General features: G+C 40.5%; 2 protein-coding genes across 6 annotated transcripts in view; one reads left to right on the top strand and one right to left on the bottom strand.

Annotated features, from left to right (window-relative positions):
* The first annotated feature begins 276 nt into the window (after positions 1-276).
* On the top strand, positions 277-17,692 carry Samd7 (sterile alpha motif domain containing 7). 2 transcript variants are annotated; one of them, XM_005382960.2, is made up of 7 exons: positions 277-362; positions 1,735-1,856; positions 4,342-4,420; positions 5,478-6,100; positions 7,423-7,544; positions 14,064-14,174; positions 16,708-17,692. In XM_005382960.2, exons 1-7 carry the CDS (start codon positions 277-279, stop codon positions 16,858-16,860), a joined length of 1,296 nt encoding a protein of 431 aa, XP_005383017.2. In that variant the 3' UTR covers positions 16,861-17,692. The 2 variants fall into 2 exon arrangements, with proteins under 2 accessions (XP_005383017.2, XP_013369018.1); XM_013513564.1 differs by having other exon boundaries at positions 5,478-6,091.
* The window catches only part of LOC102018607 (probable ATP-dependent RNA helicase DDX5), a 49,316-nt gene continuing 37,709 nt past the window's right edge, over positions 9,431-21,037 (bottom strand). Inside the window, exons 3-6 of one of the 4 annotated variants that reach the window (XR_001233770.1) lie at positions 11,375-11,642; positions 10,760-10,879; positions 10,280-10,410; positions 9,431-9,927 (exon numbers count right to left, since the gene is read on the bottom strand). The gene's annotated coding sequence lies outside the window, so the exon portion shown is untranslated. Of the gene's footprint in view, positions 10,411-10,759; positions 10,880-11,374; positions 11,643-21,037 lie in introns of all 4 variants that reach the window. The other 3 variants (XR_001233772.1, XR_001233769.1, XR_001233771.1) reach the window with 3 other exon arrangements.

Genomic DNA, 21,037 nt, shown 5'->3' on the forward strand with positions numbered 1-21,037 from the left:
GGAATGGTATGACCTGAAAACAACAACAAATTTGAAGGAAGCATTTATAAAATGCTGAGTTCTACAGCTGTATCTAAGTGCTTCCTATAGAAGGTTTTTGTATAATTCAAATCTTGGTGTAGCTAGTCTTCCCAAGTGTTGTCAAAATACAAAGGATCTTCACTGAGTTCAAGAAGAATTCAAATAGTTCACAAAAAGTCAGGTTCTGTGTCAGTGTACTATCTGGTTCTTTCAGAACTCCATCAGACACCAGGGACACCGACGACAAACTCAGTGATGGCTGTGAACACTTTACTGACAGCATCAGGGCAGCAAAGGATCCCACTGATTCCCTCACCATTTGGACCTCCAGTTGTGGACAGGTATTTCTCTTCCATGTAATAATCCAATCAGAGGAGGAAATGGATCATCATTTAACCCTAGTATCATTCTAATGTGATCTCAGTGAACCATGGTACAGTAATTCAAGTGAGGCCGCTCTGCCAGCCTTACCTTGGCCACTTCTGCCACCACCTCCTGCTTTCAGGCCTGCTTGACCTACACACTCAGCAAGTAACTAGCAGGTGCTCTACGATGTGAGAGACATTGTGCAGGTGCAAGCACGAGTATATTACTCTCCTAGGTTCACCACAATAAAATGCCACAGGCTAGAAGGCTTAAATAGCAGAAATGTATATCTCCCGTTTCAGAGGTTGGAGGTCCAACCTCATAGGAACACCTTGGTTTCTGCTGAGGCATTTCTTCCTGACTTGTACACAATATCTTCTCACTGTGTCCTCTACCTTCTTTCCTCTGGGTGCAAATGCAGAGGGCTCTTTGGAATCTCTTCTTAAGAGATATCAGTCCTACCAGATTGGGGCCTTATAAGACCTTATGATCTCGGGGCTGGGGATTTAGCTCAGCGGCAAAGCGCCTGCCTGGCAAGCACAAGGTCATGAGTTTGGTTCCCGGTACCGGAGAAAAACCAAAAAAAAAAAAAAAAAAAAAAAGACCTTATGATCTCATTTAACCTTAATGGCCTCCTTAAAAACTTTATCTCCAAATATGGTCACATTGGAGGTTAAGGTTTCACTGTATGAATTTAGGGAGAAACAATGAAGTCCATAAAAATTGGGTATCCGAGATTTCCTGTGACAGCATATATCTTTCTTTTTAATAAAAGCAAAATTAAAAGTGTTTTGGTTGTACACTTTGGCAATAGTCTCTCTTCCTTTTTTAGGAATATCTTTAACATTCTGAGAGAAAAATAGAACATATTATTTATTCTTGTTCATACAGTGTGAACAATAAATAAATTTGGACTTCTAAAGACACTGAAGTTTGGCAAAATGCATAAACTGTTCCCCCAGATAGTCAAGCATTTATCTCAAATTGCAAAGCCAACCTAAGTAAATCCATTAAATGAGAAAATTTGCACTCAGAACGGAATGCTGGCTGTGAAAAATCAGAGAGCAATATTGATTTGATTGGATCTTTTCCCCCAGACATCCCTAAAACTTTTCTTCCCTGTTTTCTCTGTTTGACTGTCAATTGGGTTGGTCTTCCTTTAGTAGAGTCCTTCCTCCTGATCTTTCTCACCATATTTCTACTTCATTCTAGAGACTGGTGGACTTTTATACTTCAGATTGGAAAGAGATGATAGAGGCAATTAAGTAAAACAAACACCTAACTACAAGCAATGGAAATTTTGTACAACTGTATTCTCATTTTACTTTTTTATAACTTTTTCCCTAGAGATGCTTTGCCTTCTGTTGTACCAACTGACCCAAGACAGTTTTGTGTTCCTTCCCAGTTTGGATCATCTATTCTACCAAATACAAACATGCCAAATATGCTGCCCAGTCATGGCTACTCAGGTATGAGTGACAGACATTTGACTCTTGTCTGCAGAGCCACACTGAAGAGGACAGCTGCATTAAATTGGCCATGCTTTTGCTGCAAAATTTTGGAGGCACAGCTGTGTGGTGATTATGCTTATAGTTTCTGTAGTTCCTACCTACATTCAAATTATGGTGCCACCTAACTCCTCTAAGCATCAATTTACTTATGAAAAAATAAAGAATTTACTGTCTTATCCTACACATGAAAAACAAGTGAGGTTATGAGGAAAGGAAATCTGAGAGTTAATGAGGCTTGGGGTGGTTAACATGGTCTGGGTTGGAAATGAGGCTAGGCAGTACAACACTCGCCTAGCATATGTGAGGCCATGGGTTTGATCCTCAACACCACAGAAAACAAAACAAAACAACAAAAGCATATGGTGTCAATGGGAACATGGCCCTTTTCCTGAGTGAAAGGGGAAGTTTTAAGGAGTTTGAGCAAAGGAATGACATGGTCTGACAAAATTTACCAGGATCACCCTGACTGCTGAGATGGGTGTAAATTACTACTACAACCTGATCAGTGATCGAGCTCAGAGCAATTCAGTAGTCTAGCATCAGTGAAAACATGACCAGTGAGGCTTAAGCGAGACTAGGCAGTAAGAATGTGCTCACAACACTGGAGATGAAATTGCTGAATCTGATCACCCTAAAAATATAATCTGAGCTTCTGTTTGTCTCTGTTCTGCAATTGCAACAACTTTTAGAGGATAGAACAACTATAAATGAAAATGCTGACACAAAAAGAAACGTGATTTGTGCCTAAGCCAGTGAAGAGACTGACCTGCCTGGATTTGAGTGTGTTCCCTTCAGTAGCATCTAATTCAACCACATTTAGAGAGGCAATCAAACCAGGGCCAGATCTGAAACTAGACCCATGTAATGGAGTAGGGAAAAGACTATAAGAAATAGTCCTGACAGCAGGTCCTGAGTGAAACTCCATCGGGTAGCAAGACCCCAATAATCTGTAGCCCATGGCGTCAGGCCACCATTCAGCAGACTACCAAAACAGTTGCATTACTGACCTAAAGAGTCACTCTCAGTGATACAGAAACCAGAAGTGGACAATATTTGGATATACCAGCAGACAAAATTGCCATCTGTCTGAGGGACATGTAGATAACTCTCCTACCTCAAGGGTGACATGTGAGAGCAGTAAAGACAAGATGAGGCCTCAGCCCTACAGAAACTGAGCTATAAGTTAGCAAAATGGAAACAAACACAAGAATCTACTTCAAAAACTGAGGTGTTAGGTAGGAAGTGGATTAATACATTTGAACTAGCATTAAAATTGATGCTACCTACTTGGGATAGAGAAAAGAATTGAAATAGAAAATTTGAAAGTGGACCCACTTTCTAGAGGGTCCTAAAACCTAGCCAACTGACATTGTGCCCCCAGCCTGGACTTCCCACATGGGCTTTTTCTGCAGTCATGGGCAGTATGCCATGGGATAGGAGTTTTATGTGTTCCAGCTCTCTAATAGGGAATATTGTGAAGCCAATGAACTATAAAAACCTAGAGTTAGGGTTAGAGGATTTCTAGAGGTCACCTCATTTTACAAATAACAGAGAACTTCACTTCTGAAAAGATCTCATATTCATTGCAAGATAGGTTATTGGCAGGAATTTAATGAACTCAACTATGTCAGCCTGAAGTGAGCATGAGAAACAAGTTTTCTCCTCATGATTTTACCCTCTTATGAGGAATAACAGATTTATACGTGTAAAACTGTCACTGAACAAAACAGATAGGTGTGTTTTGTGCATAAACCACTGTTATAATCTGTTATCCGTACTGGTTTATGAGGTGTGTGGACAAATGAGAGCATGGCTCAGAAAACTTCACAGCAATCTGACAGGGTAAATTTTAGATCTTCATCTAATAATTTTTAAATTGTTTGAGAGTTTTTTACATTTGTTCCTGTTTTTATGTTAATTTCCTGGAAATTAATTTTGTTGCATTTTTATAAAGTATAGGTTGGATATGTAAAAACAAAAAAAAATTTAAGCCAAATGCAGTGCTGTGTGCCTATAATCCCAGCACTCACGAAGTTGAGACAGGAGGATTGCCTTGAGTTCAAGGCCAGACTAGGCTACATAGTTAGTTCAAGGCCAGCATGGACTGTATTACAAGACTCTGTCTCAAAAAGAAAAGAATGAGTGAATTCAACACTGGTCGTTCACCTTAGAAAAACATTCACCATAGTGAAAGCACCAGGACAGACCTATGTATATTAGAGTCCAGGGAAAGGAGAAATCAGTATACTATAAAGTTACTGGGAAAAAGAGAGCTTTGAAATCTGTAACTCTGCAGTTATTTCAAAATATTTTGGAAGGCTGACATGAAAAATGGATGTAAGTGCTTCCCAACTCCATTGAAATCATTCTGGAAAATGTGTTTATTTTCAAATGCATCTTTTTAATTTGTTTGTGGGGTGGGATGGTGGCTTTCTATTTTAAGGTTGGGGCATTTTACCATCTGAATCCATAAAGGCAGTGACCAGAAGGAATGAAATGATTCAAAGGCACCATATTGCCAGGTAACAATGTTATTTTATTTACTTAACAATGTTATTTTATTTACTTTCTATTTATTCACAGAATAAATGTCCATGTGTAACAAGTAAATAAGGAATATGTACACATGGTCATACACAACGTGATTACTTACAGAAAACATTTCAGGCAGATACAAAAAGAAATACACAAACATCTACACAGGTTGGCTAATAATAAAGGCAAGATTAAAAATCACATAACAAAGCTAATGGTGGTATTAGTCTACAGACTGTAGTAGTTTGTCAGTGTTCCATAATTGAAATGTCCAGCTATGAGTTTCTGAAACTCATATTAGTATTTGTCTTAAATTTAAGATTTCATTTCTGCTTAAAGATAGGAGCCAAGTTTTCAAATTACATTGCCACAGCCCAAACAACCTAATATCAGTCCAAGAGTGGCCTTCAACTGTAGCAGTCAGAAGAAAGGCCCAGTAATAATGACTGGGCCCAGGGTGAGAGAAGGAATACAGTCCATTTTCTCATCACTGAAGCCTGAGGAATCTAGGGGATGACCATTACACAAAGTGAAGTAACAAAAACACAAGCAAGTCTTTCCTTTCCCCTCTCCCAGCCATTTACAATGACTTACAACCATTGAGACTTGCACTAATTGTCTCTTAAGTCCCACTAGCATTGTTTTTAAAGGTTTTTAAAACTCTTTAATTTCTTTGAAGATTAACCTCTACACTGCATTACCTACGTCTCTGCTAAACTTGTACCATATATTGATTGGAAGTAACTTTCTAAAGACTTGGATTCTCATTATGAGATCAGGCAAAACCTTCACCTTCAGATCTTCCTCCAAAGTCCCCTTCCTACTGGCTTTGTGGAGAATTTGTTTCCACCAAAAAAATTTTGGATAAATTGTGAGCACAGGGAAAGCAGAGATGCTATGTTAGGGAAGGCAATAATATGGTATTTCTAATGGCTTTCATATCTGTCTATCTGTCTGTCTGTCTGTCTCTCTCTTTCCCTCTTTCTTTCTTTCTTTCTTTTCTCTCTCTTTCTTTCTCTCATGCACATATTGTTTTATTTGTAGATCAGAACTGGAAATGTATGCGATTTACCAGCAAAGACGAATGGAAAAAGTGAATCCCAAGGGACTAGCTGGCCTAGGCATACCATTTCTCTATGGTTCCAGCATCCCAGCTGGCCCAGCCACTTATCAGAGCAGGAGCATACACCCTGCCAGCGACCTGCATTTTCACAGAAGCACTCTCAGGCATCTTCAGGAAAACCCCATTCTCATGGCAACCAGACCACATGTTATAGAAAGCTGGGGGCAGAAATATCGACCCAGGAGAGGCACAGGGAATCAGAAATCTCTAGAAAGTGATGCTGAGAGTTCCAAAAGTCAAGCAGAAGAAAAAGTCCTAGGCCAGATGCCTGCAGTTCCCTGTGAAGAGGAGGAATATGCAAAAGACCCAGAGATTGAGGTATGCCACAATCAGAAGTCAAGCGAAACCAGTGCAAAGCCAACAACACCTCTCACCAACCCCTGTGGAGCACTCCAGCCCACCCATAAAAAACCCTGGGGTGTTCACACCATACCCCTGGGAAAGGCTTGGGACTGTGGGAAGGAGGAGGCCGAAGAGCAGGTGTCTGAAGAGTGCGGCGAAAAGAGTGGGGTTTGCTCTTCAGTTCCTCCACCGTGTCTGCCAGGTGGGTGTCTGGGGCCAAGGGTAGATCCCCACTAACCACATCTTGGCCAGTCCTTGCCTTATTACATAGAAGGCTGTGAGTGTCAAGCCTTGCTTCATCCTTCTTTTTCTCAATCCTATCTAGAATGAATTCTTCTTGAAGTCACTTTATTACGTCAGTTCTAATGAGCTATGCTACTGACACTAGTCTCTGTATTTTTTCTAAACAGAGAAACTTTTGCAAAGGCTGAGAAGGTAAGTATGGGCCAGTATGAGAAAAATCTACCAAGATTTTAAATTCAATTCTTAATTTAATTTACTGTTAATTTTTCAACACAAAACAAAGGAGCTTTTGCTTAAAAGTATGAATTCTATCTTCCTGCATAGGTACAGGAAAAAAAAAAAAATAGCCAGTGAAACAGAGGCTTTACCTTTCAGTGTCTATTGCTATTGTGACTCTGTCTAATCTAAAAGAATCATCACACTATTGCCCAGCAACACACACTGAATACTCTCCTAGGACTTCTTGAAAAAAAGAAAAGTTAGAAGCTAGACATTGGGGTGTACAACTGTAACTCCAGCACTCGGGAGACTGAGACAGAAGGCTCACCTTGAGTTGAAGGCCAGCCTGGATACATGGTGGGTTCAAGATCAGCCTGAACTATATAGTGAGACCGTGTCTCAAAAAACCGAAAAAGATTTTAAAATGGGGGAGGGGTGCATTTCAATCTAGCCACTCTACCACCATACCGACTGCTTCCCTAGAAACTGTTAACTTGCCATTTTGATAAAGATGTAGCTAAATTCTTACCTCACCTAGAGGGCATCTTGGACATAGAATATCACAGAACATAATAGATGAAACCCGAGGGTCTGTCTCTTGAAATCTGGGAAAAGATGCAGCAAATCTGGAATTCTTTCTTTCTTACAATATTGCTGTCACTGAGGTTTCTTTCAGAGGAGGAAAATCAAAGCAGCAGCTAAACTTTTTCTTTTTTTTTTTTTAATCTTTTCTGAGACAAAAATCTTGCTATGTAGCTTCAGCCTGGCCTTGAACTCACTATGTAGCCCAGGTTGGCCTCGAACTGATAGTGATCCTCCTACCTCAGCCTCCTGGATGGTTGGATTATAGACATTCGATATCACATCCAGCTAAACTTTTAGAAAAAAAAATCTCCCAATGACTAAGTATCTTCCAGGAAGATTATAAATTCTCATGCATGAAAGGACGCTCTGTGATGGCAGAACTTGAGGAATTTTATATAACCATATGTAAACCTGCTCTAAGTACTTCCTTTTTCTGGAAATTTTATATCACAGAATAATTGCCTTTTTGTTTTAAAGTAACACATGCCTTGGTTCCACCTGGGGAAAATCTTCCTCTGGATGAAGATCTTCAAAAATGGACTGTGGATGACGTGCACGACTTCATTAGAAGCCTTCCAGGCTGTTCAGACTATGCCCAGGTGAGTTCATACTTAAATATTTTCATAGAATTAAAAAAGTTTAAAATATATTTCCTGCATAATGAGTTTTCTCAGACTTGTAATTTATCCCAGAGAGGATTCCTACTAATCTCCCCTTTTCACAACATTATCTCTCTTGGGACAGGAGCCTCTGCTTGGTGGACAGGGGCCAAATACCTGACATCAAGGGATCTAGGGAAAGTCACTGTCAAGACTCCTGAAAAATGGGAATTTCCCCAAAATTAGAAGGTTTAGAGGTCAAAAAGCTAAATGAATAAGAAATGCTTGCTGCATTCCCTAATCATACACGTAACAAACATATTCAGAGCACATACTTCAGTAACAAAAGTTTTAAGGTATTCACCCTAAATAACAGAAATATTATACTTCCTTCTAAAGAAGCCAAGGAGAGAAAAGAACTGAAAAGTAAGAAGTTATTTATTATTGCTTTATTTCATGTTATTTTACTTTATTTATGTTTTGCTACACTGGGGATTGAACCTAGGTCTTCTGCATGCTAGGCAAGTGCTCTATCACTGAGTGATAACCCTAGCTCCTTAACTATTTTTAAATTCAATATTTGTGGTGGAATAATATGTAAAAATGCACATACACATCATTCAGTCTGGTATATAAATATATCTGAAAATTATAAAAAAAAAACTATCATGACAGGTGGAAAGGAAATCAGCCTCAATTGTATGGAAAAGTTAGTGAAAAAACCATAGATTGTAGTTTTTGAAGTTTATATCACTGCTACATTTTTACATAGGTTATTTTATGAGTGATTTAATAATAATTTTAAGCAACAAAGCGCCTACTAAATCTGGCATCAATATCTTTGATTTACATATTAAAGGAAAAGAAAGCAAGAAAAGGACCTTATTGTTTAATTTTTTTGTTTTTGTTTTTGAGGCAGGGTCTGTATTCCAGGCTGTCCTTGGACTCACAGTGATCCTCCTGCTCATCCTCCCAAATGCTACAATTCAGTCATGCACCATCATGATGAGTTTAATTGTATTATTATGAAAGTACTAGAGTTCATATTTTTCAGATCTCAGTTTTGTGAAATATTTCCCTACAAGGTAGTACAGCACTATCATTTTTTTCTTTTTGTTTACTGTCCCCTCTTTTTAAAAATTTTGTTTATGGGGCATGCAAAAAAAGTCATATGAAGTGTTAAATAAAAGTATGGCTTCTAAAGCCAGAAAATACAAATTCAAATCATGGCTTTTTCATTTTCAAGATATGTGACCTAAAACAAGTTACTTCTCTGTGCTGTGCCTCTTTATCATCACCTGCAAAGTGAGGATAATAGCAATAACACATTTTTAAAGGGTTATTAGCATTAAAGAGAGCTTGTTTTCTGGATGTGGTGATGCACACCTGTAATCTCAGCACTCAGGAGGCTGAGGCAGGAGAATCACCATAAGTTCAAGACCAGCCTTCACTATATGTTCAAGGCTAGCCTGAACTGCATAGTGAGATCCTGTCTCAAAACAACTGAGAAAGAAAGAAAGAGAGAAAGAGAACCTTGTACCTTCTAAGTACTCAATAAATGTTGATCTCATTTGCATAACCTGATAAAAATTTTGCTTATACTCTCCTGCTCAGTGGGTGTAGCCTTATTGTTTTACTATTGATTTAGTCATGCACAGGTCCCCTTTAAATGCATCTATACCACTTACCAAGTGTCACATCAACCACAGGTAAAATAAAGTTATTAAATTCTGATCACAGAGACAAGCAACCCTTTGTCATAAGCACATGACTTCTGACTTTGGTGAACTAAATTTATTGGAACACTGATTATTATTAATCAGTGATCCATAGTTATGAAAGTAGAGTGTATAATAACAACTCTTGCAATCATGTTTGGTCTATTTTATATTTTAGAATCTTTATTAAACAGCTTTCCCATTGCTGGGACAAAATACTTGACACAGCAGCTTAAAGGAGGAGCGGTTTGACTTGGCTCATAGTTCCAGATGAGTCACTTGACTGGTGGCTCTGCTGCAAAGGCATCATGGCAGAGGGGCATGGCGGAGGACAGCTGCTCAGTTCTTGGTGGCTGAGAAGCAGAGTGAGTTGGAAAGAGCCAGAGAAAGGGGCCAGGGACCAGGACAGTCCCCAAAGTCACACCCTGATGACCCATTTCCTCTATCAGGCCCCACCTACTAATAGCCCATTCAAATGTGATGGGATCTGAGCCCTCAGAATCAATCACCCCTCCACGAGTTTCTCAATCCAGTCAACTTGATGATGAAGATTAATAGCACAGGATCCCAAGCGACCCTTTGTAAGTGCTGCAAAGAAGTCTCATAAATAGGCAGCCCCTGAACTTTGCTGACTTGCTATCTCTCACCATCAGGAAGTCAGTGCCCTGTAGAAATGACAACAGTTGTTACTTCTATATGTTTCTCGAATGTGTTTAGGAGGAACACATTTTTTTTTTTTTTTTGGTTTTTCTCCGGTACTGGGAACCGAACTCACGACCTTGCACTTGCCAGGCAGGTGCTTTGCCGCTGAGCTAAATCCCCAGCCCCAGGAGGAACACATTTTAAAGTCTTCTTCCTCCAAGCTGCTGCAGGTGACAGCACCTGAGAGGCATGGGTGCTTTGCTGTGTGCTTCCCAGGGCTAGCCCCATCTGGCTGCAATAGCCCTGAAGCACTGCTGTCTGCACACAACTCTCATGAGAACCCTGGTCAAAAACATCCCGTCAGCTCACACGCACAGCCACGCTCTTCACAAAGTTGGGCCGCGTCCCTGGGACTCATGGGAATGACACCCACTGCCCTCCCTTCTGTCCTCTTCTTCCCTGCCACTGCCTGGGGTGCTGCTCAGCAAGGTTCAAGCACCAGCCTCCTGCAAGTAAAACAAGAAATTCAAAGAAAAAAATTCAAAAAAGAACTAAAACCCCCAACTCCCACACCATGAGTGAACTCTTTTAAAGAGACATCGTGGGAAGGCTGGTAGCTCAGCTATTTGGGGACATACAGGAAGCACTGAAATGTCTTTGTTTACTCCAATGACTGTCTGGTTCAGAGAATTTAGCATATAGAATGTTCTATCTCTAAAACTAACTGAACTTACTAAAATATGTGCACATTTATATCATGTGTGTGTCCCAAAGTGACCTGATGAAATGATGCTGGCACATCTCAGAGACAAAAACGTGTTCTGTGTTCTTGTCCCAGTCCTCCTGTCCCCTCACCATGGCTGGGATTCAGGCTGCACACCATTTGGTCCAAGCTGCCAACCTCCTGGAAATTTACCCGCAGGTTTCTCCTTCTCTGGATGCTTACACACGTCCCTTCATTGCTCACTGGAACCTCTGCAAGGGAAAGATAAATGAGCTGAGATTTCCATCACCAATACAATTTGCCACTTTCACCAGCACTTCTTTTTTTGCATAGTAATTGGATATAGCAGGAAACATACTGGATCAGAATCATGAAGAATAGCTTATTTTACAAGTTGTCTTACTGTGTGTCTTGGGTAACTCAGCAGTTTCTGTATTGGCTCTCACGTATAAAAACTAATAAGAATAATACCTACTCTTCATGGAGCATGGACTATGTGACAGGCACTGAAAGTATGGTTAAAAAAATGGTGAATGTTTACTTTTTAAAAAAAAAAAGTATTACAAGGGGCTGGGGATTTAGCTCAGCGGCAAAGCGCCTGCCTGGAAAGCGCAAGGTCGTGAGTTCGGTTCCCGGTACCGGAGAAAAACCAAAAACAAAACAAAACAAAAAAAAAGTATTACAGTAAAAGCCACATTATCATTAAGCCCCCTCCAACTACTCCCCCTCACTCTGAACACACTTACCCCATCATTCTTGCCACTTCCTGAAGAAATAGCTCTGGAAGTCCTCTTTCATGAGTGTCTTGAATCACACTGTTATAGCTCCTCAGTGTCCTCAGTTGGCTCAAGATGTTTACCTTGCATGACCATTTTGATTTTGATGAAGAGCCAGAAGCTGCATGGTGCCAGATCTGATGAACAAGGTGAATGAGGACATGCTGTACTGTTTGTATGAGCTCCCTTTCCTTTGGATGGTGTTCTGCAGCAGCATTCAGCCTATTTTTGACCACACCTTGTAAAGACATGAAAGAGGACTTGCAGAACGGCTTCAGAAAGTGATAAGAATGATGAGATAAATGTGTTCAAAGTGAGAAAAAAAAAAAACAGTAGCAAACTACTCACATCACAGACAAAAACAAAACAAAGCAAACACATAAAAATGATACAGGGTTTCAAAACAAAATGATAGGAATTAACAGTGGTTGTTATATTACATATTGCTATCTTCAATGAAGTTGCTCAGATTACCAGATGTAAGAATGCAAGATTGATCAAACTATTAAAGAGAATAAAAAATAATTTAAAAAATTAGAGATGATACAGAGTTTCTCTAGACAAGGTGGTAGGAATTCACCAATGGTTGTTATATTGCATATTGTTGTCTTCAAATCAGTTGCTCAGATTACCAGACACATGCATGCAATATCGATCAAAATTTTTAAAATTTAAGCATTAACTGTTCCTTTCAATAAACCACCAGACATCAGCAGTACAGTTATCTGAGATATATGTGTGTGTGTGTGTGTGTGTGTGTGTGTATCCTTCCTTCTGTCTTTCTTTTTCTTCTTTCCCTCATCCCAGTTGTTCCTTCCTTTGAGCAATTTCTTTCCCTTTGATATTATCTATTATACATTTTGGGTTTTATTTACTCTTTCAGGTTCCTACACTAGGGAGACAATATAATGTTTACATACATGGGTCCAATTTATTTCACTTATGAGTATGGTCTCTAGTGGCATCCATTTATCTATAAAAGCCTCAAGTTTATCTTTCTTTATAGCTAAGTAATACTCCATTGTATAAAAATACCACATCTTTTTTATACATTCCTCAGTTGATGGGAATTTGGGTTATTTCCAAGATTTAACTATGACAAATTGTGCTGCTATAAACATGGGTGCACATATATCACTGTGGTATGATGTTTTTAATTCTTCTGGGAAAATACCCAGAAGGGGAAAAGCTGGGTTAAGTGGGACCTTTAATCCTAGTTTTGTGAGGAATCTCCACACTGATTTCCTCAGTGGTTTCATCTATCTACACTCCTACTAGCGGTGGAGAAAGTTTCCTTTTTCCCCACAGCCTCTCCAGCATTTGTTATTGGTTGATTTCTTAATGATAGCCATTCTTTCTGGGATGAGATGGAATCTCAGGAACACAGCAATTCTTTTAAAGTTTTATTACTTCTTCTTTTTTTTTTTTTTGGTACCAGGAATCAAACTCAGGACCTTGCACTTGCCGGGCAGGTGCTGTGCCACTGAGCTATATCTCCAGTCCTCACTTGGCTTTTTCTTGGTAGTCTTTTCAACTGCCAGTTTTTCTTTTGTTCCATCTTTGCAGGCCATAACTTTACTGGAGCTCCTATCTGGCCAAACTCAAAAGGTTTTAAATCATTCTGCTGGGCTCTTCGTTCTTAATTGTCAAAATAGATCTGGCTCAAAAAAAAAAAAAAAACAGTAGCCTCAACATTACACTGTTTTAAAATTTCTTCTGCAAGATTAATTGGTCTGCTGCTTTTAATCTCAGTCTCAGCCAAAATCTCTGGACGTGAGCAAAACGCAGACAAACTTTCCGCCAAGGTATAACACACACTGTCTGGAGTCCAACAGCCAGTGCAGTCCTTCTTCCTAGTAAAAGCCTCCTGAGCCTGGACTTTACCAACAGCATTTCTTTTTTTTTTTTTTTTTTTGGTTTTTCCCCGGTACCGGGAACCAAACTCACGACCTTGCGCTTGCCAGGAGGCGCTTTTGCCGCTGAGCTAAATCCCCAGCCCCTACCAACAGCATTTCTATCAGGCTTCTGGCCTTCTGAGCTCTGACCAGAATCTCCCATCACATACAGCATAAAGCTTTTACTTACATTCATTTACTCAGAGTATTCTCCCATTGACAAATCAATCCAGGATTGTTTATTGCACCTCTTCTTACTGTACATATATGACACTGCATAAGGATATATCAGGAATTACAGCATGTACTCTGTCCTCAACTAACAACTATTCCAGGTTGGAGCTGAGTTATATAAGCAGAGAACAGTCCACTCTAAGTGTTATTAAACAGCACAAACAATATGCCATTGGAGCCCAGAAAGGAGTGTAACTAAAAATAAGTTTGGAGCTGAGGGTTGAGCTCAGTGGTAGAGAATTTACCTAGTATTCATGAAACTCCATGTTCATTTCCTATCACCACAAAAAAATAAATAAATAAATAAAAATAAGAAGTCTTTTGAGCTGGGGAGATATCTCAGTGGTGTAAGTGCCTGCCTGGCAAGCACAAGGTCCTGAGTTGGACTCCCCAGTACAAAAAACAAAAGTTTTTTAGTGCCATCCTTAATGTCTGAACATTTCTATATAAATTAAAATATCTGTAAATAAAATAATAATTTTTTTTAAAGAGACATTTGGGCAAAGCCAACATCTTTTGTTTTTTATAAGGTATTTAAAGATCATGCAATTGATGGAGAAACTTTGCCATTACTCACAGAGGAGCACCTTCGTGGCACCATGGGATTGAAACTGGGGCCAGCACTAAAAATTCAGTCACAGGTATGGTGATTTCACATAATTATGCCTGGGGCCGGGTGTGGTGGCGCACGCCTGTAATCCCAACACTCAAGAGGCTGAGGCAGGAGGATCAATGTGAGTTCAAGGCCAGCCTGAAGTGCATAGCAAAACCCTGTCTCAAAAAGAAAAAAAAAAAAAAAAAAAAAAAAAAGTAGAAGCCTGGGCAAATATGTCTATTTACAAGAGTAAATAGTGGTCTTTTTAATACCCAAGATGAACTGTGTCACTCTTCTACTCAAAACCCTGCATAGTTGCCCATTTCTTCCAGAGTCAAAGCCAAAGTCTTCTTCCATCTGCTCTCCTCTCCATGCACTACCACCCTCACACACCTGGCCTCACCTTCCACTTCCTTTCCTTCAAACCTCTGCTCTTGCTCACTTGCCCTGGTTGCTCCTTGAGTGCTGGAGGCATGCTCCATGTGAAGCACTGCCCACGGCTATTTCCTTTCCCAGGACACTCTTCCCCTATAGCCTCATGCTTTGCCCCTCATCTTCATCTTTGCTCTTGTGTGCTTTCTCACTGAGGCTTACTCTGGTCGGTCTACTTAAAACAGTACACTGCCCAGCCCCCAACACACTCCTGACAGCTCTCTTCCTGCTCCCTTCCCCCCTCATGCCACCCATCTCTTCCACCATAAATGTAATCTACTTATTTGTTATGTTCATTGTTTATTGTTGATTTCTTTTTATCCCATTAGAATTTACACTCTTTGCTTTTGTTTTTGGTACTGAGGAACAAACTCAGGACTTTGCGCTTAGCAGGCAGGCACTGCTGCTGCTGAGCTATATCCCCAGCCATGTGTTCTTTGAGAGAAGGGATTTTCATCTGGTTTTTTTTTTTTTTTTTTTTTTTTTTTTATTTTAAGGATAAAAGGAGGGAAACATTAACAGACATACAACATTTTACAACATATCACAAGCACAATACAGACAATACAGAGTTACAAACAAAGTGGTAGGGAATTAACAATGGTGGTTGTATTACATATTGATATCTTCAAAGTGGCTTCTCATGAAAACAGATATAGATATGCAATACTGTTTTGTAGACTGATGGATCTTTCGAACATGCAAGACCCATAACCAGTCAATAATTATTTTGGGGAAAAATGATCTTCTTAAAAATGAAATCAAAAACAGAACTTAATTTGTCCCAGAATTTATACAGAACTAAATGCAGTCCTGCTTCCTATTTATAATAAATGTTTAAGCCAGGAGTTGATAATTCAGATTTTACTTCAAAAACCACTTTTTATTTGTCTAATAATTTTTAGGTAGAGAAATTCCTTTTTTCTAGTGTAAATGCTTTAAGATTTCCTTTTTTTACTTTTTATTTTGGAATAATTTTACAGGAAGTGAAGTTTCAAAGATAATCCAGAGAGTTCATCCAACTTGCCTCAAAGTTAATATGTCACATAACATGGCACATTGCTCAAAATTAAGAAATTAACATTGGTAAAATGTTTTTTAAGTTATTCATTTTTCTTTAGTAAGGTACTATATATCTTGGCATACTTATAATGATACTTCATGGGATTTCTTCTCAAATGGAATTTTCTTTGGCTTTGATTTATCTCTCATTTTTGGACTATCATCTGACAGCACACACACTTCCTCAAAGCCCTGCTGAGCTACTGTATCCCAGGCACCATCTCCCCGCATGACAGGACAAGCCTCCCACAGAAGCTGGGAGAAAGGTCCAATTAAAACCAGACATCAATCAAAGAGGATAGTCATGGGGTCCTTGAGATTGGGAACTGAAGCAGCAGAATTGGAAGCCTTTGAGTAGCATTGGAATTCTAGAAGCTGAACAGGCAAGAGTTTATTGCTGGATAAGATGACAATGGCTCAGTCCCCAAAATGGTGATTGAGGGGAAATCTCCATGGTACCAAGAACTGCCAAAAAGAAAGCCCACCCCTAGAACAGAAACTCAGAAGGTAGATCAGAACAGTGCATACAAGAAAATGGATGGGAAAAGGAAAAAAATTACTGAGATCTGGGAACTCAGATATATTATCAGAATGGAAGTAACCTGCAATTAGAACTGGGACAATGAGGCCTGGGTTCCACCCAGGGTCAGCTTGTAGCAGAGACAACCAAAGCCCTGTATAGGATCCCAAAGCAGTCTGGTTTATGCCTCCCTGGTGACCTGCTGGGTGCAGAAGAATTCTGGTTTCAGTCAGGGGAAGCACTTGTTGGCTGCTGGTGGAGGTGTGATGGGATGTCTGTGGGATCTCTTGTGGGACCACAGAAGAAAGGCCACATGGAATGAAATCACATAATCACATAGAGACCAGGAAGGGGAATTAGAAGTCAGAGCCATCGTGATACCCAGTTTTAAAGCTGTAAACACCATCTGATTCTGAAAGAAAAGCCCAACACATACTAGCATTGTGACCACTACAGCCCTATGCTCCAGGCTGGCAATTACCTCAGCCTTCCTATCAACTGTGGCTAAACTGGGTTATTGAAAGACTTCACAGACTTAATTACCATACTTATTTTATCTTCATAGGTATCTCATCATGTGGGAAGTATCTTCTACAAGAAAACTCTTTCACTTCCTACCCATACAAGACAAGCACTGGATCAACCAGCAGATATATCCCCTCTTTTGGATTTTAATTCCTGGAGTGATACATTGAGCCTTCCTTGTTCCCAGGATTAATAATTCCTAAAAGAATTGAGCCAGATTTATGAGAAACCGAAGACCTTCAAGAACCAAGAACAGTCTTCACCAGTTCTCGAAAAACTCTAAGAATACTAGCAAGGACATATGAGAGTACAGAATGGAGAGATGGAGAGACAGAGAGAGAGAGATAGAGATAGAGAGATAGAGAGAGAGAGAGAGAGAGAGAGAGAGAGAGAGAGAGAGAGAGAGAGAGAGAAGGAGGGAGAGAAAGCCAGCCCTCTTAGGGCTATTGTTGGAAGAGGTTTACTCAGCTTCCTGCCAGGGCTGCAGTGATCCTAGCACCAAGAGGCTAGCTAGAGCATTACCCTTGGAAGAAAATATTAATGAGAATTTTCAAACATCAAGAAAACTGCAGTTGGATGTTTTTGTGAGGAAGTCTCTGAAGAAGCCAAAAGAGCTAAAAGTGGGGAAGAAAGCTTTTTATTTCCCTTGTTTCCCATCCCCCAACTCTGAGAGAGACAAAGACTGGGGTCTGAAGGAAGAACAGAAGTCAGAAAAGGACACAAGAGAATGGAAAAACTGATCCTATGCGTCCACTGTTTCTCCTCCAAGAAGCATTCCTCTTAAAGCTGGCCCAGCTAGGAAATAGGGAAAGCCTTAACCTTAAAGTTTCTAGCTTGGATGGTAATAAAAACAGCATGTTACTGGCAAAAAAACAGACCCGAGGAGCAATAAAATGATTAGAAGATGCATAAACAACTCTAGACATACTTAGCCACCTTATCTTTGAGAAAGGTGCCAACCACCTTCACTGGAAAAAGGATAGCCTCTTTAATAAATGGTGCTGGAAAAACTGGCTTTCCACATGCTGAAGATTAAAACCAGTAGACCCATATCTTTCACCAGCACTAAAGTAAAATTGAAATGGATCCAAGATCTAAATATTAAGACAGAAACACTAAACCTTCTGGAGGATAGAATAGGTAGAACTTTTGAAGACTTCGGTATAAGCAAGGACTGTATGAACAAAATCCCAATCACACAAGATCTACCACAAAGAATCAACAGCTGGAATCTTACCTTATTAAAAAGCTTTTTTGCAAAGCAAGATAAACTACTAACAGAGTGAAGAGACAACCCGCAGTGTGGGAAAAAATTTTGCCAACTGTTCCTCAAACAAAGGACTACTATCAAGAATATATAAAAAACTCAAAAAAATTAGACTCCCCAAATTTAAAGATCCAATCCAAAAATAGGCATCTGAAATTATTGTGGTATAGGGTTTTTTGTAAGGGAGAACAATATAATACATGACACATATTTTATAAAATTATTTATACCACTTACCCAAAAAATCACATACAAGAGAATGCAGGAAATCTGTCCACATACTATAGACCAAGAATCCAGCTGAGGGCCTGAATCCCACTATGATGTCCGGGTGAGTCCAGCTGAAGACCTAGAGCTCATAACAATGCCTCCCATGCATCCAACTGGTGGCCCAGAGCCCATGACAATGTCTCATGCAGGCCTGTTCATGGACCTGCACTGGGAAGGCCCAAAATTCAGTGGTGGAATCTGAAAGTCTGTGCCACCAGGATGAAGGATCTGTGCTAGCAGGCTGAGAGACCTATACTGGAGCCAGGAAGCAAAGTAAGAACTAGAACTCCCCTGAAAGATGCCACAGCCATCCTTGGCAACAGTGAGGTCCCAAGCTCTTCCAACGATCAGGACAGCTGAGTTCTCATCAAGAAAGCCAACGTGACAAGGATCTCAAGGAGACTGAGCAGTGCACCACCTTCCTCTCCAGAGTCAGAAAGCAATGCTCAGAGTGAGGACCAGAGTTCCCCCAAAATGAATCAAAGCTATTCTCAGGGCCAACAAGGACCTGAGCTCCTTGGACAATGGGAACAGCTGAGTTCATCAGGAAAGCCAGCATGAGAAGCCCCTCCAAGAAAACCAACACCTCCCTACAGCTTCTACCAGCTCCCAACAGCCTTCTCAGCTCCCAACAGCCTAACTTCTTCTCCAGTTCTGCCTCTTACACTGATGGCAACAATTCTCAGGTGGGCCTCCCACACCCAGCACCACACTTATTCAGTTCAGCTGACTGTTATTAGATGACCACCAGTTGTCAATCCACCACAGAAATGAGTAGGCCTTCTCAGATAAATATATGAAAACATGTTCAACATCATTGTTCATTCAAGAATGCAAATTAAAACAACACTGAGATTCCATCCCACCCCAGAAAGAATGGCTGCTATCAAGAAATCACCTAATAACAAATGCTGGTAGGGCTGTGGGGGAAAGGAACACTTCTCCACTCTTGGTGGGTGCGTAGACTGGTGCAACTACTGAGGAAATCAGTGCAGCAATTCCTCAAAAAACTAGGACTAGAGGTTCCATTCAACCCAGCTCCTCCTTTTCTTGGTATCTTCCCAAAAGAATTAAAAGTGTCATACCACAGTGATACATGTTTATTAGCAGCATGATTATAATAGCTAAATCTGGGAAACAGCCCAAATGCCCATCAACTGATAAGTGGCCACAGAAGATATGAGGTTTTTCTACAATGGGGTACTACTCTGCCATGAAGAAGGATACGTTTGAGACATTTCTTGCTAAATAGATACACCTTGAGGACATACTCTTAAATGAAATAAATCAGACACACATATTTAAATACTGCATTGTTTTTCTGGTGTGAGAAACCAAAAATATCAATAAGGACCAAGGTGTATAATAGATATTGTGAAATAGGAAGAAAATGATCAAGTGGGAAGGAGAACTAAGGATGGGGGAAGGGGGAAGGAAGGAAGGAAGGAAAAAGAAAAAATGATGAGAAAAGAAATAAAAATGGAAACAAAGCTTTTGAAAAAAGGAGGGGAAGCAGTGTTGAAGAGAGGGTAGGGAAGTGGGAAAACATAATCAAATTCTATCATGTACAGGTACCAATTCCCTATGATGAATGTGATCATTATGTATACCTAAATTGTACCAATAAACATAATTGTTAAAATAAATAAAATTGACCTCTCCCAGTGCCTGTGTGCCCTGCACTGAGTGAGCTAGTGATCCGGGAGCTGCTGGTCCTGTGGTTCAAGTCCGTGCCTTGCTCACACCACCACAATTCCCAGCTGAAACTCGCAGAGAGAGCCATGTATTTCCCATCTACTTCCTGAGGGTAGAGCAGGCGACCCACGACCCCACCGCCATTGCAGACTGAGTCTCTCCCCTCCCTGCACCTGCACCAGAGAGGAGGTCCTTACTCAGAAGCCCCAGGGACTTCTCTGGCTGGCGACGGGGTGTGTAGCCTCTCCCAGCACCCTCATGCCCTGCGCCCAGTGAGTGAGTGCTCCGGGAGCTGCTGGTCCCGTGGTTCGAGTCCGTGTTTACTTTCACCTGGAACTCCTACCAGGTTGAAGGAATGGGCAGTCTGTGAGTGCTACCCATCTGGCCTGCATCTGGTTCCTGTATGTGTCCTGAACTGACTGGAGGCACAGAATTAGGTTGTTGACAAACTGTCAGCCTTGCAGTTTGTGTCTGGATTTGGCCTGTACCCTAAACTGCCCAGGGACATAGGTCCACTGGACTGGGATTGTCACACCAATGCAACCTGAGTCAGGTGGTGCACATGCCCTGAACTGCAAGGGGATGCTGGATCAGATGGTTGGCCATCAACTGACACAAGTGCCCATGTCTGAGAATGGGAATAAATAGATACAAATCAAAAACTGCCAGAAAACCCGAGACTAAGTAGTGCTTCTCAGAGGTCACTCAGGGGCAAATCTGACCAACAGCAAAACTAGGGACACTAGTGGCCTTTGCTGTGCAGCTACTGAAGAGGGAAACTGAGCTTTCTGCATCCGGTAGCAAACATGACAAAATGAAAGACTCAAACACAATCCCAGAACTCCACCCCAATCAGAACAAGTCCAGAGACATCAACATAGGAGAATTGGCAAACACATGCCTGAAATAGCTGAAATGATTGCAATGCAAGTAAAGAAACAACTCCATAAGGCCATAGAAGAGATGAGATCAGAAATAATCTCTCAGGCAAAAAGTGAAATGACAACAATAATGAAGGAACTGCTCAAAAAATCTGAAAAAGAAACATATAAGAAAATAGAAGAACAAAGGCAAGGGACAGAAACGTTCAATGAAAAACATAGAAAGGATTTAGATCGCATGAACCAGATTCAAAGAG

This window comes from Chinchilla lanigera, unplaced genomic scaffold (assembly GCF_000276665.1).
Source record: "Chinchilla lanigera isolate Chin_1 unplaced genomic scaffold, ChiLan1.0 scaffold00019, whole genome shotgun sequence".
NCBI lineage: Eukaryota > Metazoa > Chordata > Mammalia > Rodentia > Chinchillidae > Chinchilla > Chinchilla lanigera.

Excerpts from the sequence above, each read along its gene's own strand:
- Samd7 (XM_005382960.2), top strand. The coding sequence starts at position 277 with ATGGCTGTGAACACTTTACTGACAGCATCAGGGCAGCAAAGGATCCCA. Across the intron at positions 7,545-14,063 it reads GCTGTTCAGACTATGCCCAG|GTATTTAAAGATCATGCAAT; the intron begins GTGAGTTCATAC and ends GTTTTTTATAAG. Across the intron at positions 14,175-16,707 it reads CACTAAAAATTCAGTCACAG|GTATCTCATCATGTGGGAAG; the intron begins GTATGGTGATTT and ends TTATCTTCATAG.